General features: G+C 35.6%; 1 protein-coding gene across 1 annotated transcript in view; it reads right to left on the bottom strand.

Annotated features, from left to right (window-relative positions):
- Positions 1 to 8,022: 8,022 nt before the first annotated feature.
- The window catches only part of SNX2 (sorting nexin 2), a 53,599-nt gene continuing 43,614 nt past the window's right edge, over positions 8,023 to 18,007 (bottom strand). The window contains exons 12-15 of the mRNA XM_005557620.4: positions 12,252 to 12,395; positions 11,002 to 11,082; positions 10,815 to 10,886; positions 8,023 to 8,532 (exon numbers count right to left, since the gene is read on the bottom strand). Of these exons, the coding sequence (XP_005557677.2) occupies positions 8,482 to 8,532; positions 10,815 to 10,886; positions 11,002 to 11,082; positions 12,252 to 12,395 (348 nt within the window). The 3' untranslated portion in view covers positions 8,023 to 8,481. The remainder of the gene's footprint in view (positions 8,533 to 10,814; positions 10,887 to 11,001; positions 11,083 to 12,251; positions 12,396 to 18,007) is intronic.

Below are 18,007 nucleotides of genomic sequence, written 5' to 3'. Positions count from 1 at the left end.
GACAGGGTCTCACTTTGTCATCCAGGCTGGAGTGCAGTAGCGTGAACACAGCTCACTGCAGCCTCAACTTCCTGGGCTCAAGCAATCCTCCCAACTTCAACCTCCCTAGTAGTTGGGATTACAGATGTGAGCCACCATGCCCAGCTAATTTTTTGTATTTTTTTGTAGAGACAGGGTTTTACCATATGGCTCAGGCTAGTCTTGAACTCTTGAGCTCAAGCCATCCACCCAATTTGGCCTTCCAAAGTGCTGGGATTACAGGCATGAACCACCGCGCCTGGCTATTTAGCATTTTCAATGCTTGTTTTCAGATTATGTGCACATATTAATTTGATAAACATCAATTTAAAAAATCAGAATAATAAAGTAGATTGGAATGAATTGACAAGAAAACTGCCAAAATACTGACAAATCAAAAAGCAAATTCTAGGCTGGGCACGGTGGCTCACACCTGTAATCCCAGCACTTTTGGAGGTCAACGCGGGCAGATCACCTGAGGTCAGGAGTTTGAGACCAGCCTGGCCAATATGGTGAAACCCCATCTCTACTAAAAATACATAAATTAGCCGGCCGTGGTGGCACGTGCCTATAGTCCCAGCTACTCCGGAGGCTGAGGCAGGAGAATTTCTTGAACCCGGGAGGCACAGGTTGTAGTAAGCCGAGATCATGCCACTGCACTCTAGCCTGGGCGACAGAGCGAGGCTCCATCTCAAAATAAAAAATAAAATAGATAAAAGCAAATTCTACGACTGCCACAGAAATAACACTGATGACATTACTAAATAAAGGTTGGTTGCCATATCAAAGTTATTGTCTTTTTCAAAACGTGCCAATATACTAAAAACGTCTTCATTTCTGAAACTTGAGTTCCCTCCTTTGACTACTTTCTCAATTCTTCTCTCCTATTCTCTGGTAGAAAATCTGCTTTCACTTTATCACCGCGTTGAAATCCTCTAATTTATGCTTGTCACCTTTCTCTTGCCTTCATTTCTCTCAATGCAACTTTCTCCCTAAATGTTCTCTCAAACCCACCAACAATCCCCAACACTGAAAAAAATCCATCAGTTTTAGGTCCTACTTTCTGATGGCTTAAGAAATGGATATTTTCTTCAGTTGGCCTCACTGTAAACTCACGATTTTCACTCATTTGAAAATTAGCACTAATCAATAGTCCTTTTACTCATCCCCCTCCTTTTTTTTCCTAAACATGTGCCATTCTTTTTTGGTATTCAATCTTCTTTGGCCTTTCTGTTGACATTACTCCCTGATGGCTTTCTTACTTTGCCAAAACAAAAAATGTCCTGCCTTTTTTTCATCTCCAAGTATACTCATTCTTCCCTTTCCTTTTGTGCAGAGTAATAACTTTCCTTTTGTTCAGAGTAAGAAATATCCCCACTTCTTTCTGAGGCTCTTTCCATCTACCTGACTTCTTTCTTCCCTTAGACATTAGTTTTACCCAGGATTTTGAAATTAGCGTGCTGATTTCAAAATAGATGGATAAATGAAAGAATAAATGAAACTTGCCATCTTAATTACCATATCCCTAAATTACCTCCTTTCCTACTTCCACTACAGTGGTTCAGGCCCTTACCATCACTTGGCTGGTTAACTGCCACCCCATCGAATGTTCTTTTTCATTCACCATCTTCCTTCCATGATTTACTATTTCCTCTGGCTTACAACATATTCAAGGTTCTTACATGTGTTTGGGTGGAAATGAACTTTTCTTTCACTAATAACTATATTTCTATTTCATCCTTTCTCTCCAGGCTTCTTTAAAGGTTTCTCACATTTACTTATAACATTCATTTATCTATAGTAGAGTATCTCTGTAGTGGGTGAAGTTCTAAACTTTTGTTGGTTGAATACAAACTGATTTTGACTGCTTGCTTTTTTCCCCTCCACCTCTGACGCTCAGTCCCAAGGCTCCCAGTGTGGATCTCCTAGGGCATACTATTCTGGGAAGGACTCTTTTTGGCAAGCCTATTTAGACCATAGTCAAGCATAAACTCATTGTTTTGAAGAAGCCCTAAAGACTGGTGAAATAATCAAAATGTGAGTGTTTTGTTCAGGCTGAGATGTTAAGTGTTCAGTAAACATTTATTGGATATATGATAGCCAATATTTTATAAAGCACTTGCTATTGCTAAGAAATTCACATTATCTTAGTGTCCTTAAGGAACATCTGAAGGGATACTTTCCATTATACAGATAAGGAAAGTAACTTTTAGAGATAAATAACTTGCTTAAAGTCAATATTGTAGGCTCTTGAGCCAGGATTCATACTGGTGGGCTGAATGTGTAACTGCATTCTTAATCACTCTATTACACTGTCTTGGCTGTAAAACACTAGTTTCTACAAGAAATAACATGGGCATAGTCATTCCTCAAGAGACATACAAACTAGTCAAAGCAGTAATGCCACACAACTATAATGCAAGACAGATCTCTGTAACTGCAATCTAAAAAGAACAAAGTGTTATTGGAGTCCTACTGAGAGATCAAGAGACATTCCTTCTAGCTAGGTACTTAAAAGGATGTGGACTTTAAATTTGGCTTTAGAGGGATGGACAAGATTTAAACAATTGCTGTTAAAAGGGAAAGGTCAATCAGACAAGGGGTGTCACTAACAAAAACATGAACCAGGAAGGAACAGAGCATGCTCATGAGACAGGAGCCTAATTTCATTAAAGCAAAAGGTGGGTGAAGTTAAGGGATAAGAAGACAGGAAAAAATAGTTTGAGACCAAATTATGGAGCAAGCATCTGAACTTCATCTGCAGACTGTAAGGAGTCTGTGCAGATTTCTGGGCATAGTACCATGACAAGAGTTACTTAGGAAAATCAATTTGGGAGCAGATTGTAGGCCTGGCAGAGTAGAGAGTTTTTTGTTGTTTTTTGTTTTTTGTTTTTGAGACAGAGTCTAGCTCTCTTGCCAGGCTGGAGTGCAGTGGCACAAGCTTGGCTCACTGCAACTTCCACCTCCCAGGTTCAAGCGATTCTCCTGCCTCAGCCTCCTGAGTAGCTGGGATTACAGGCACGCAACACCACATCCAGCTAATTTTTGTGTTTTTATTAGAGACGGGGTTTCACCATGTTGGCCAAGATGGTCTCAATCTCCTGACCTCGTGATCTGCCTGCCTTGGCCTCCCAAAGTGCTGGGATTACAGGCGTGAGCCACCATGCCCGACAAGAATAGTTTTTTGTAGGAGACTCAAGATAGTCCTAGCCACAAGATCTTGACCCTCAGGAGAGAGACAATGGAAATAAAATAAGAAGGGCAGATATTTCAGAAGTGGAATCAGTTCAAGTTGGTCTTAGTAAAATTATGACACCTAAGCAATATAACTCTAAAAACAGCATTTGGCTTTATGTCTCAGTTACAGAAGGCTGGGACATATTTAAAACTACAATTTAGAAATTAAGTTTGGTTTAAAAGCCTGTTGCATTCACACACACACTTCTACACACAAATATACAAACACACTGTATACACATATATAGTGAGAATGTTTGAAATGAAGATCTAGAAAATTATAGGTTAAAATCAAGATAACTCGAGACTGACTATGGAAGCAGTAAGAAGGCAATTTAGTTTTGTTAAATTTTGTCTGACTTAGTTTTTATTAAACAGTTACATATATAAATTTAAAATAGAAATTTATTTTTTCTCAAAGTACTGTCTTAAAACGGTTTATCCCATTAACTGACCTTAATAAGAAAATAATTTTCTGTGTATTAACAGGTGGGCAGCTTCACCTCGATTGGCTTCAATTACAAAGTTTCCATTTTGCCCAGTTAAGAAATACTTAAAATTATTCAATCTTCAGAGAATTTTTTAAAAGTATGTGACAAGAAAGGAAGAAGAGCATTTTAAATTACTTCATACGCATTAAAAAACTAGACAGTAAACTACAACTTCCCTATCTTCTACAATCTTCTCAGCGTCTGAAGCAACAGTTGGAAGAAATAAGTTCTCTGTATCCCAAAAGATTTCCTAGAATTCTAAATGTTAATAATTAAAACAGAAATCTTGAAATGCTTATCATACATTTTCAAAGAATGTTCACATATGGTTCACACAGAGATTTAACAATAATAATCAGTTCAATCATGATTTAAGCCCTGGATCTCCTAGTTTAGTTGTAAAATTGAGAAAGTTGTTCTAGACAGGTTATAAACTTCCTTCAAGCAATACAGTACTACAATTCATTTATTGTAGATATTGAACATCCACTACTTGCAAAACATTATGTTACAAAGTCTTGCATCTAAATTATACCTGTCCTTGAGAGCAACAACTAGGGGTCCCTTTTATTCAGCTTTGATTTCGTCACTGGGTTCAGGATGATAGATAAACTAGCTGTTGGACTTACTCTCCATTTTCATTTCCACAGTAAACTCATCTCATTTGTACAATGAAACTTGGAAAACACTTTATTATCTAGATAATAAAAAAGAGTACCAACAATGAAAGAAAGGCATTTTGAGATTTATCAATATAAAACAAGTTGAATAGTTGAATATGCATTGTCTAAACCTATGCTGTCCACTATCATAGCCACTAGTCAGCCACATGTGACAACTGATCAAATTGTAGCCGGTCTGAATGGAGATGTGATGTAAGTGTAAAATATACATCAGATAATCAAAAAAAGAATGTAAAATATCTTGTAACTTCAATATATTAGATTATATATTAAAATAACATTTTGGAGCTACTAGATTATTAAAATTCTTTTTACTTTTTAAATTTTGGCTGTAGAAAATTTTAAAATTATATATATGGCTCACATTATATTTATATTGTTCTATGCTCTTAAGGACCTTCTCCACAGATTACCATGACCTCTCTTCATGGCCCTGATCACAAATGCAGGAAAATGAACTATTACTCACATTTATCTTGTAATTCCCTTTTATTGCTATTTCCATGTCTGACCCATGATCTACTTTCATTGTTACATGAAACCAAATCCTTCACTGTGAGGGTTAGGAATGATAATTATTTGATTCTGATTTTACGTAAGGAAGTGTATGTCAGGGGGAGGGTGGGTGATTCTATTGTCTAATAGTTTGAAACAGACTATGTCACTCACGCATATAATCTACATGCTTCTTTACTAGTGAATATGATATGAAAATGCCTCCAAAGTCCCTGCGCCAGTGACTTGGACTTGGTTTTTACAGGTGTTATTTTCCCACCTAACTACCAGCGACCTCCCTTCCTTTAAAACAAAATGACTTTGGCCTATCTGCAGTCACTATTATGGAATATCTGCTATCCCCCCGACTCTTGTTAACATGACTGCCCATGCAGGGAGCCATGACAAGAAAACTGAAGTAACATCCTTTATTTAAGGCAGAATAATGGAAGTCTCTATAATTCCCTTAGACATTAAGAGCATTTGTAAAGGAATATAACTTTCCTTCTCTGTTCATCTGACTTCCTCCTTTAAAGAAAGCTGATTATGTTAAAAGGCTTATTTAATAAAGCCATTTATAAAACAATTTATACAATGACAAAGGACGCAATTACTTTTGCACCAACATTAATACAATGAATGTGGAAAACTTTACTAGATCTAAAGAAATAAAGTAGCAACAATGAAACAAAGGTATTTTTAGATTACTATATCTGTATAAAACAAGCTGAATACTTGAAAATAGTTCAATAGAAAATACAATCAAGGAAATCTATGTGTTAGAAGTCATATTTTTACATACATTTTGTCTTTACTTAATAGAAGTTCTTTGATTAGAATTGTTTTCCAACATAGTATTTATACTGAAGTTTGATATTTTAAACAAAGTATTTTAAAGTAGAAAGGCACTTCAGGAATCAAGAGTTTTATGTACTTGTTTTATTTTAGTGATATGCCCAAAGTCATACAGCTACTAAATGAAATAAGACTGCACAAATGTATGTTGATCCCACGTTCAGCCTGTTTCACATTATGCTGCCTTCATCCTTCAACTTTTGATCTCATTAAAAAACAAAAAAAAAATAAATTCAGATCCAATGAAAAGATTATATTATTAGCACTATTAATGTTCTTGTTTTATTTATTTGGGATGAAAGCATTTTAGATATCGGAAAAGGAGAAATGAAGATTGATGGGTAGAGTGTTGAAATAATTAAATCCTGTTTAAATACTGGTAAGTATCAGAGGCTCATATAATACTTGAAATTTCCAGCACACTCATCTTTTAGTAAATGTGGGCAAGGGAAATAGAAGTCTGGAATGGAATATAGAGTTTAATCAAGGCTGAAAATATTTATTATTTTACTTGGCGGTACTGAATATTCTAATGTACCACATCTGAATGGAAGATTTTAGTAACTTGAATAACTATCCCATGTGTAAATTATACCTTTGTAAGTAATATAACTGTGGATAAAACACTAGGACATCATTCTAGTGAAACTACTCCTGGTAAGCCTACCTTTTGCTCAATATTAATGGAGCAACAAGATAGCATCTGATATATATTACTATGAATTATTCATTTCTCAAAAGTATTCCCAGAAGCAACAAAAGACGATTGTACTATTTCTGCTTTGGTTTCTTCTTAAAAGAGCAAACTTTCGTTTTCTCTGTTCAACTTATCAAGTCTTAAATTTTTTTTTAGAGACAAGTCTTACTATGTTGTCCAGGCTGGCTGTAGGGCAGTGGGTATTCACAGACATGATCATAGTGTACTACAGCCTCAAACTCCTGGGCTCAAGAGATCCTCCTGCCTCAGCCTCCCAAGAAGCTGGGACTACAGGCATGTGAGCCACTGTGGCTGGCCCATCAAGCCTTTATTATTTAAACCTATAATGTATCAGCCACTCTTCTGGGGTCTGGGAGTATAAATATGAATAACACCTATAGAAGGCTTAACACTTCAACTAAAGTAGAAGCAAACACATGCTAAGAATACTTTGATATATAAATTGTATCCAGTGACTCCCTAGAGAGGATTTAGTTACACATACCGTATCTTGTTCCTATGGAAGGGAGATGTGGTGGTTAAGCTCGAGAAGAGGGGTGTTTGTAAGAATATTTTTTAAAAAACAAAAATAGCTCTGACACCAGTCATAATTTTTTTTTTTTTTTTTTTTTTTTTTTTGAGATGGAGTTTCACTCTTGTTGCCCAGTCTGGAGTGCAATGGCATGATCTTGGCTCACTGCAACCTCTCTGCCTTCCTGGTTCAAGCGATTCTCCTGCCTCAGCCTCCCGAGTAGCTGGGACTACAAGCACGCCCCACAACGCCTGGTGAATTTTTATATTTTTAGTAGAGACGGGGTTTCACCATATTGGCCAGGCTGGTCTTGAACTCCTGACCTCAGGTGATGCACCCACCTCAGCCTCCCAAAGTGCTGGGATTACAGGCATGAGCCACCACACCCAGCCATAACTTAAATTTTCATCAGCATTAAGGATTAGATAACAGCTGTCTAAGTAGCATACAGTATGGGTAAAAACATTGCCCAAGGCAAACTAAATTTCACTTTACTTCAAATTTGCTTTGTGTTGTGCTTGCTTATTCATCAAGTCATGGTATATTTTAACATGGTATCATTCCTTGTCAACTGTGAGCACAGATGATAGACTTTTAGTTTAAAAGAAATAAAACAAAAGACAAGAATAAATTAAATATATGCAAAGTACTAGATTCTGAAGATAACGAGAAGATGAACAAAATCCATGGGACTTGTAAAAGTGTATAAATACATTTTTTTCCTAATTCTTAAATTGGGCACTTGTAATAGAAATAGTTAAAAACAAGCAAAGACAATTATTCTGTTCTTTACCCAAGACAATCAAGAGACAAATGTTCTTTGATTTATGATGGTTTCATAAGAAAACTTAAGCTTCATTTAGTCATTTAATGAGTTCAGCTTTGTCAATTAAAATAATTAAGGAATCAGAGCATTACCTATATACATCTAGAATAAAAAGTTTCTTCCTATTAAAAATGCTTTGAAAAGGTTACTAATATGTTTAAATACCCAAATAATTTGTTACTAATATATCACAAGGAATATCATTTTATTACTGTAATCACAAAATCATAATTTCTGTACAGGAATGTATAAGTGAACATTATTCAAAGCATTGATAATTCACTTCATAAAGAGGGTAAACATACTACAGAACATATTGTAAAGAAAAAAATATTGTAAAATTTTCTGGTCTTGCAGTGCACTATTTAGTGCAAGTATTTAAGACACAATAGTGTTCAATTCAGCAAAGTATTGCAGAATGTCATGCCACAGTCCACTTAATTCAAAGAGGGTCAGGACATGCAGCTTGTAATAAAATGTCGGAGTGTGTGTGTGTATGTGTGTGTGTGTATATATATATATATAAAACCACATGTAATTCATAAAATATATAGTGGTTTATTTAGATGGTTTTAAATGATTTCACTGTGGAATTCAACATAACTGGAACAACATCGACAGTCTTCTTAACAGCAATAATCTTATTGCTAGGCAATGGCTTTGGCTTCAGGTAGGAATGCTTCCCAGTATTTTATCAGCTGTGAATGAAAATTAAAATAAAAGTTATTCTCATTACCTTTTTGTCATTTATATGCATATATCCTGTACAGCATTAACAAAAATCTACATAGGTCGGGTGGGGTGGCTCACACCTGTAATCCCAGCACTTTGGGAGGCTGAGGTGGGTGGATCACCTGAGTCCAGGAGTTTGAGACCAGCCTGGCCAACATGGTGAAACCCCATCTCTACTAAAAATACAAAAATTAGCCTGGCAATGTGGCGCGTACCTGTAATCCCAGTTACTCGGGAGGCTCAGGTAGGAGAATCGCTTGAACCCAGGAGGCAGAGTTTGCAGTGAGCCAAGATCACACCACTGCACTCCAACCTGGACAACAGAGCGAGACTCCGTCTCAAAAAAAAAAAAAAAAAAAAAAAGGAAAAAAAGGAAAAAAAAGCAAAAACAACATAAAAAAACTATACAAATAGCTAACTAACAATGACTAATATTTACTAATGTCTGGGTTTTTTAAATTGTTTTCTTGAGGTGGAGTTTCGCTCTTGTTGCCCAGACTGGAGTGCAATGGCATGACCTCGCCTCACTGCAACCTCCACCTCCCAGTTCAAGCAATTCCCTGCCTCAGCCTCCTGAGTAGCTGGGATTACAGACGCGCCACCTCGCCCAGCTAATTTTTTTGTATTTTCAGTAAAGACGGGGTTTCTCCATATTGGCCAGGCTGTTCTCAAACTCCTGACCTCAGGTGATCCACCCGCCTCAGCCTCCCAAAGTGCTGAGATTACAGGCATGAGCTGCGCCCAGCCAATGCCCAGTTCCTAAAGGAATCATTTTAATTTCCTTATCTAAAGTCCGTCAATATAGTTCATATATAAATTATTTAAAACATTAATTACTCCTGGCTACTTTTATTTTTGGTGTAAAATAATAGAGTTCTTTTAATGTACAATTTTTTATTTTATGCAAAATTTTACCAGAACAGTGTTACCATATATTAAATAATACAACTTCAATGACCTTTTCCAGCATAAAGTGATAAGATTTCCCAATTCAGAGCATATTGATAGTTTACGTTATTGCTAGACAAGAAAAATTGAATATAAGGAGGAAGAAAATATTGAACAAGAAAAAAAAAACGACTGGATAGAACTAGCTGTCAGTCTTCCTTGAATAGTCCAGAGAACAGACTGAAATATAAACTGAAGTCATGTTTAAAACAATTCCTTTAAAAACAAGGTTATATGACTTATTTTCACATTTTTTTTGGTTTGTTTTTTTTTATTTTTTGAGACGGAGTCTCGCTCTGTCACCCAGGCCGGAGTGCAGTGGCCAGATCTCAGCTCACTGCAAGCTCCGCCTCCCGGGTTCACGCCATTCTCCTGCCTCAGCCTCCCAAGTAGCTGGGACTACAGGCGCCCGCCACCTCGCCCGGCTAGTTTTTTGTACTTTTCAGTAGAGACGGGGTTTCACCGTATTAACCAGGATGGTCTCGATCTCCTGACCTCGTGATTCGCCCGTCTCGGCCTCCCAAAGTGCTGGGATTACAGGCTTGAGCCACCGCGCCCAGCCTATTTTCACATTTTTAAAAATTTAACTTTATGAACTATTTAAATAAAAGTTAAAGACAATTTGAAGATATCATACCACTTAATTCAAAAACAACCTATTATATTTTACACAAATGACATTCTAGATCCACATGTTTTAAAACTGGAAGAAAAATTCTATTCAAGATATTGAATTACTTGACCTGTTACTCTAATTTACATTAAAATATACAGGAAAATTTTCTGCGATTATCTTTTTATTTAATATACCATTAAAATCCATGGCAAAGTAGACAAATGCCACTTGCAGCATTCAACCACCACCAAACCCCAAACAAAATAAAGCAAAAAGAAAACAGTACAGTTTTTTTTTTAATTCTGAAAAACTGTTTAGTTTAAGTTCTATTTGTTATGGAAGAGGAGAACTTATTATGAGAATTTACTCAAACAGGTCTAACCAACAAAGAAAACAAACTAGAAAGACAGTGAAAGAGGAAACTTGCCCATGAGGTTTCTGATGGCCTAAAATTGGGAAAAGTCGATCTCTGCCTTAGTGTTAAGCAGAGGAAAAAAAAAAAACACAAAAAACCGAGATAGTTTCCAATGAGTTTACCCTTTTATCCTTTACCATCACTGGCTCTCTGTCTTCCATTTCTTATTCTTGAGTTTAAAAGCCCAGTTCATTAATCATCTTTTTAAAATAAGGAAGTATACCAAAAACAAATTCTGTAAGTTTAAGTTATAAACAAAAATGGCTTACCTGTTGTTGTGTTTGAACTAGTGATTCTAAGTACTTGATGATAACGGTTTTAAAATCCTTCACTCGTTCTTTCTGTTGAAGTACATTTTTAAAAGTCTGTTAGTAGAAAGCTAAATTCAACTTTACCACAAAATTGCAGCAAAATGTGACCATGTTGTTAAGATAAATGCAAAATTATTATACATGCCTCAAATCTTCCCACTTCTTTTCGAATCGTTTTAGATATCTGTTCAAAATCTCTTTCCCCTTGTTGCACTTTCGCCTCCCACTAATAAAAACAAACAAAGAAATATTTTATGCTTATCTCAAAAAAAAGTATAGTACTGTCATGACTGCTCACTTAATCACAATACCTGAAAATTCTGAGAAAGCTCAATATTGGCAAAGCACAATTTAGCATCAACAGAAATTGTATAACTTTCAACCAATAGAAATGCATGTTAGCTTAACTTCCATTAATATTCCACAGATTTGCTCAATATTAAGATATTTCAATACTGTACTTAACAAACTATAATATCCAAAGCTTAATTAAATATAACTAAGAGGAAAGATTTTGGGCATAAAATTTACCACAAAATAAATTATCAGTGTTACAGTGTAATTTTCTTAATTACTTTTTTATATCAGTAATTATTTCAGAATATATCAATACTATTAAATCCAAGGATATGTGTTCATCAAAATTTATATGCTGATAGAAATACTTTAAATTAGGAAAATTACATGATAAACATTTTAAAAACATTTTTGTAATGGTAAAATGATCAGATTGGAAAAAAATGTGGAATTATGTTCTACTGAAGACCATCAATAAATATTAAATTCAGTACAGAAAACAAAATGTTGTGATTAGTGAACAATGAAACAACTAAAATAACTGAAGATTTAAGCAATGAAATGATAATTTTTCCCACTGTGTAACCAAAACACTGGTACATACTCTTCAAAGGGCAGGTACATTTATTTTTAGTAATATAAAGGTTGTCCTACCTCTTCAATTTCCTTATTGAAGCATGGTAAGAAAAGTGTATAAATTATAATAAACTTACACAAATTCACTAAAATACCATATATAATACATATATATGGGGGATAATGTTGCCTGGACAGTTAAATGTGGGAGAGATCTAGCTCCAAAACCATTTTTAGACAGAAAATAATAATCTGAAATAAAATTAACCATCTAATAATAAATGTGTAATTATTAATGTAAAGGTTAATTTTAGCTGTTTCCCTTGTATGCTTCTTTATCCATTCCATAAGTAACAAAGGGCTCTGGAGATTTTAATAATCAAAATGTTGAAGTAATTCTCACAGTTCATAAAAATATGCAAAAATAGCTACGTGTTGAATGGTTTAGAAAAAAATTATGAAAAATTATGTATATATGAATGACTCATGAAAAACTTAAGAGATAAAGCATTTAGTAATCACCTCTCTGATTTCATTTTTAGCTTGCTGTATTTTATCTGGTTTGTTAGCAACCATCATTTTTGCTTCAGCTTCACGTTTTTTAAGCAAAGTAATTTGAGCATCTTCCCATTTCTGCCAGCACTTCATTCGATGGTCAAACACACCCTATAAGTGAATAACATAATGCTATTAAGTAAGAGTAACATTTAAAATACTTTCATAACACTAGAAGTGTTATCATACTGAAAGCAATAAAACCAAGTATTTAAGTCCTATTCTAATATACTAAGATACTGAAAGTAAGTATGCCAATATCAAAGAAAATAATCTCCATATTCATTTGCTTAAAACAAAAAAAAAAACCCTGTCACTGCATGAAACATGTTCCGAATAAAACCTACATTCAAAACCCATTTCATCACTAGCCTTTAGGCTAGTGTGGTTTATAAGATTTATAACAGCATTTTACTCTTCGAAGAAAGATGTCTTTAATAGGAAAATGCTAGTGTCATACCTACACTGGAAATTTTCCCGTTAAATAATATCAAAAGCATATTAAGTATTAGAAACATGTCTGAAATTGAAAAGACAAAATGAGAAAAACTCATAAGATATGTGGTAGAAGAAATTACCATAGCAAATTAAAAAAGGCAAAGCAATCAAAAAGTAAAATATAACAAAATGAATAAAAAGACAGTCTTATACAAGATGAAAAGGGCAAAAGATGAAAAGAGGACTATATATATATTTTTATATATACACTGCAGAACTAAAGAAATAGACAAAAAGATCCTAATATAGTAAGTCAAACCAAATCCATGACTTCTCTCAAGGAGTCTGGCAGAGCAAGAGCAAGTGAATAGAGAAAATAAATGAAATATGGGCAAATTAATTAGAAGTCTCATGAGAAAAATGATGGATAGGATGGGAGAACCCACTAAGAATCCCCTTTCTGGCTTCATGTTAGAGAAATATTAAAATTATTTTAGTAATTACTAATCAAACATTCATGAAGTAAACATTAATAAATTGGGTGAACCAGGAAGCACTAAACCCAAGTTATTTTAATTTATTACAAATAAAAAACTTTTTGAACCATGAAGTAGTAAAAATACATGTTCCTTTAGGGATCTGCTGAAGAGAAAAATATGTAGTTAGTGTATTTTTAAAAAGCAGGCTTTGGAGAAAATCAAATTTGGTTCTAATTTTAGTTTTGTCACTCTATGACCATGGGTAAATTCACTGAACTTCTCCAAGCTGTAATGCTCCCAAATATAAAAGGTGGGAAGTGATGTTTACATTTATGGATTAGAAATAACATGAGGAGTATATTATTGCATAGTGTCTTAACCTAGTGGATGCTTAATAATCAGTAGGCACAGCCATTATGGATTACTTCTAAATAACATACACACGGAAATGTAGTTAACTGTTAAGCTTTCTATTAAAAGTGCAAAGAATAGCTTAGTGTTATGGAAAAAATGTATAATTAGACAGCATTTATATCATATGGCAATTTTTTAAAATGTGATAATAGCATTTAAAAATCCAGTCAACCAGAAACCAAAGTATTTTTCCAAAAGAATTCTTAAAGATCATGAACATTTTAAATTAACTAGGACAACAGATATCCACGGCAAACTAGCAATCAAAGTACCTTATCTATGGGTATTTAAATCCACTTTGCTGTATATGTCTTCTCGGATACTTTTGCTTACATTAAGTGAATCTTACCGTCCCCTTTGTCTGCTTTTCTTACATTTAAAGTACCACATTTTCCCTAAAACATCCCTTATTATAAATTAACTTTGCTTTAGTCAAATTCAGTTAGGCTAAAATCCAAAAGTAACACATCTAACATGAATAGATTCAGAAAAAGTTACTACCATTTGAAACAACAGTGTTCAATTATTTGGCTTTCCTGGGCCACACCAGAAGAATAATTATCTTTGGCCACACATAAAATATACTATCACTAAGCGATGAGCTTAAAAAAAAAAAGTCATGAGATTTTTTTTTTTTTTTTTTTACTTTTTTTTTGAGACAGAGTCTCGCTCTGTCGCCCAAGCTGGAGTGCAGAGGCGCGATCTCAGCTCACTGGGAACTCCGCCTCAGCCCACTGCAAGTTCACGCCATTCTCCTGCCTCAGCCTCCAGAGTAGCTGGGACTACAGGCGCCCACCACTATGCCCAGCTAATTTATTTTTATTTTTATTTTTAGTAGAGATGGGGTTTCAACGTGTTAATCAGGATGGTCTCGACCTCTTGACCTTGTGATCCGCCCGCCTCAGCCTCCCAAAGTGCTGGGATTACAGGCGTGAGCCTCTGCGCTCAGCCATGTATGACAGTTTGTGAATTTGTGTTGGGCCGCATTCAAAGCTGTCCTCGGCCGCATGTTGGAAAGGCTTGATTTAAGACAATCTCTCTCACCTCACACACACACACACACAAACACACATACACACGACTAACCAAAAAGTAATGTAAGATTTTAGGCCTAGTCTTGCTTTAGGGGAACAGGGTCTTATCTTTTCTTCATTTATAAATTCCTCTGTTCAGTAACAATTTGATTCCTTAAAATATGTACCAATACAAGGAAAAAGTTAATGTACATGCCCTTTAATTCAATATTGGCTTAAGTTCTCAATGTATATCAACTGGCTTTGCATTGATATGCTAAATCTAATTTCGTCCCTGTCCAATTTATTATCTTATAGTATTCCAGAACAGGACATGTTTATTGTGGTACAGATGTAGGAGCTATGATAAAAGTAAGACTACTAAAGTCAGGTTATTTCAGGAAAAAAAAAAATTGATCTTAAATATACAAATTAACTTTTTCTTCATTTGTTTTCTTACCTTTGTAACAAAATAACAGAAAATAAAAGAAAAAAAGAACCAGCACCAGTCAAATTTCTAACAATGCTATATTAAACCAATTAAATCATAACAATGTTTCCTTTTGCATGTCAAGATACTAATCCACTCTAGTAGAACCATTATAAGAGGGATAAGTTTACAGGGATCATCCATTTAGGACCTCCATTCCTCTGCTAATTTATGGCATACATTTGTATGCAAGCTGCTCTCAATTAGACAAGATTCCAGATGTCTAACAGTTTTTTTGGCCCATCAGGAAATTTGAAGCTACAATTTTAATTATCATATTATAATTCAGTTAATCTAAAAATATGCTGCCCAGCTTCATGGAGTTCTGAAGAGGTGCTGAGTATCTATAGACAAACAACAAAGCGTTTAAACCCCTTGGAGAACCCATCTTTTAGTTAAAATTTTTTTTTAATATGTTTTATAAATTGGGATCCCCTACAAAAATTATTTATGAAAAGTTCTAGTGCTAAAAACATTAAGAACTATTGCCCTCGCCGGGCGCGGTGGCTCACGCCTGTAATCCCAGCACTTTGGGAGGCCGAGGCGGGCGGATCACAAGGTCAGGAGATCGAGACCACGGTGAAACCCCGTCTCTACTAAAAATACAAAAAATTAGCCGGGCGCGGTTGTGGGAGCCTGTAGTCCCAGCTACTCGGGAGGCTGAGGCAGGAGAATGGCGTGAACCCGGGAGGCGGAGCTTGCAGTGAGCCGAGATCGCGCCACTGCACTCCAGCCTGGGCGACAGAGCGAGACTCCGTCTCAAAAAAAAGAACTATTGCCCTCAATCTCTGACCCTACTCTAGTGGTTCAAAGAAGCCCAATACATGACAATGCTTGTAAGGATACAGCCAAAACTTATAGTTCTAAATTTCAGAGACCACGTACTATACAAAAGAGGAAAACAGGAGTTTCCTGACACAACGCCAGGCTTAGGCAATATTTCGAAATGTGTAAAATTTAGCTTTTTCTTTGGTGTTCCAATTTCTGATGTTCTTTGATCCCAACAATGGCTCTATATTAATCCCCAAAGTACTCCTAATTTGAAGAATTGTCATCAGAAAAGTACACTCGATATGGATAAAACCAAAGGTTAATTAGTATTAAGCAGCTATTCGAAATAGATAATAAGCAAACAAAAACTGGGCAAAGGACATTAACAGTTCATTCATAGAAAAAGAAATGTAGGGCCGCGTGCGGTGGCTCATGCCTATAATCCCAGCGCTTTGGGAGGCCGAGGTGAGTGGATCACGAGGTCAAGAGATGGAGACCATCCTGGCAAGGTGAAACCCCGTCTCTACAAAAACTACAAAAATTAGCTGGCTGTGGTGGCACACACCTACAGTCCCAGCTACTCAGAAGGCTGAGGCAGAACTGCTTGAACCTAGGAGGCGGAGGTTGTAGTGAGCCAAGATCGCGCCACTGCACTCTAGCCCGGCGACAAAGCAAGACTCCATCTCAAAAAAAGAGAAAAGAAAGAAAAAGAAATGTAAAATGGCTTATCATTTGTAAAGATGTCTTGATTCACACTAAGTAAATGACAACTTATTAAAAAAAAAAAAACAACCTTCATTCTTGGGTGGTAGTAAGAAGAAACGTGTAGGTTTGGTAGGTTAGGGTACAAAGCAAAATCTTTTTGAACAGTAATTTGGCAATACTTACTGAAATTTAAAATGCATATACCCTTTGGTCAGCAATCCTACTTATAGAATCTTTATGTCCAAAGACTTACCAAAATACTTGATTTTTTAAAAGACTAGACTATAATTCAAGGTGTATCTAAATGTTATATGATGGAATGCTATGCAACCGTTAAAAAGACATCTACCTACATTGATAGGGAGACTGCTCTATTAAGTGGAGTGGGTGTAAAAAGCAGACAAAGAACACTAAACACAGTATATTCCTTTTTGAGAGAGGAAGGGAGGGAGAGAAGGGGATGGAAGGAATAAATGGACAGAGGGGAGAGAATTAGCTTCATGTACATGCATAGCTAATTCTGTAAAGACACACAAGAACCTAACAGTTTATGACTGAGGTCAGAGACTACAGGTCGTAGTTCTGCAAGGAAACTTACCTTGCTGGGCTATTAAAACTATCATGTATGTGCATTATTTTTTCAAATACAAGTGAATTAGTTCAAAACAAAGAATATGACAAAAACAAAAACTGTAAAAATTACCTGTCACCTCATTCCATAATATCTCAATTCCTTTGTGCAGTTGATCTGGGCTAGGTTTCAGTAGAAACCAATCTTAAAGAGCTTAATTTACCTGAAGGCAAATTGACCACAACTCTTTAACTCTTTCAGTCAATGAAATCATTAATTCAGTATTTCCACAAATGTGTTCCATATATGTAAATAGACATTTGTTGGAAAATAATTCTTGTTCAAATGAATTTAGAAGCCTCTGGATTAAAATTTGTTTTCTTTTTCACTCCTAACCAGTTCTGAGCTTTTAAAATGCATTCTGAATCTTGCAAATAGGGATACCATATACAAAACTTAGCTAACTGTAATCCATCTTTTGGTGCCAGTGTTCTATAGAAAGTATTTTGGAAAACATGAATATAACTATAATTTCAGGAAATATAATAACACAGCAAAAAGACTTAGGGTATGAGGAAAGCTGTTTTTGAGGGATCAATATCCATTATACAGGCAGGCCATCACTGCCAGGGGGTCTTTTTCCAGGCTAGCTCTAGCTCTTATTAGCAGATATGCATTCTTTTTTTTCTTTTTTTTTTTTTTTGAGATGGAGTCTCTCTCTCTGTCGCCAGGCTAGAGTGCAATGGCGCGCTCCGGGCTCACTGCAACCTCTGACTCCCCGGTTCAAGTGATTCTCCTGCCTCAGCCTCCTGAGTAGCTAGGATTACAGGCATACGCCACCA

Source organism: Macaca fascicularis, chromosome 6 (genome assembly GCF_037993035.2).
Source record: "Macaca fascicularis isolate 582-1 chromosome 6, T2T-MFA8v1.1".
Lineage (NCBI taxonomy): Eukaryota > Metazoa > Chordata > Mammalia > Primates > Cercopithecidae > Macaca > Macaca fascicularis.
Note: the sequence above shows the minus strand (reverse complement) of the source record. Positions and strands in the feature narration are given on the sequence as shown.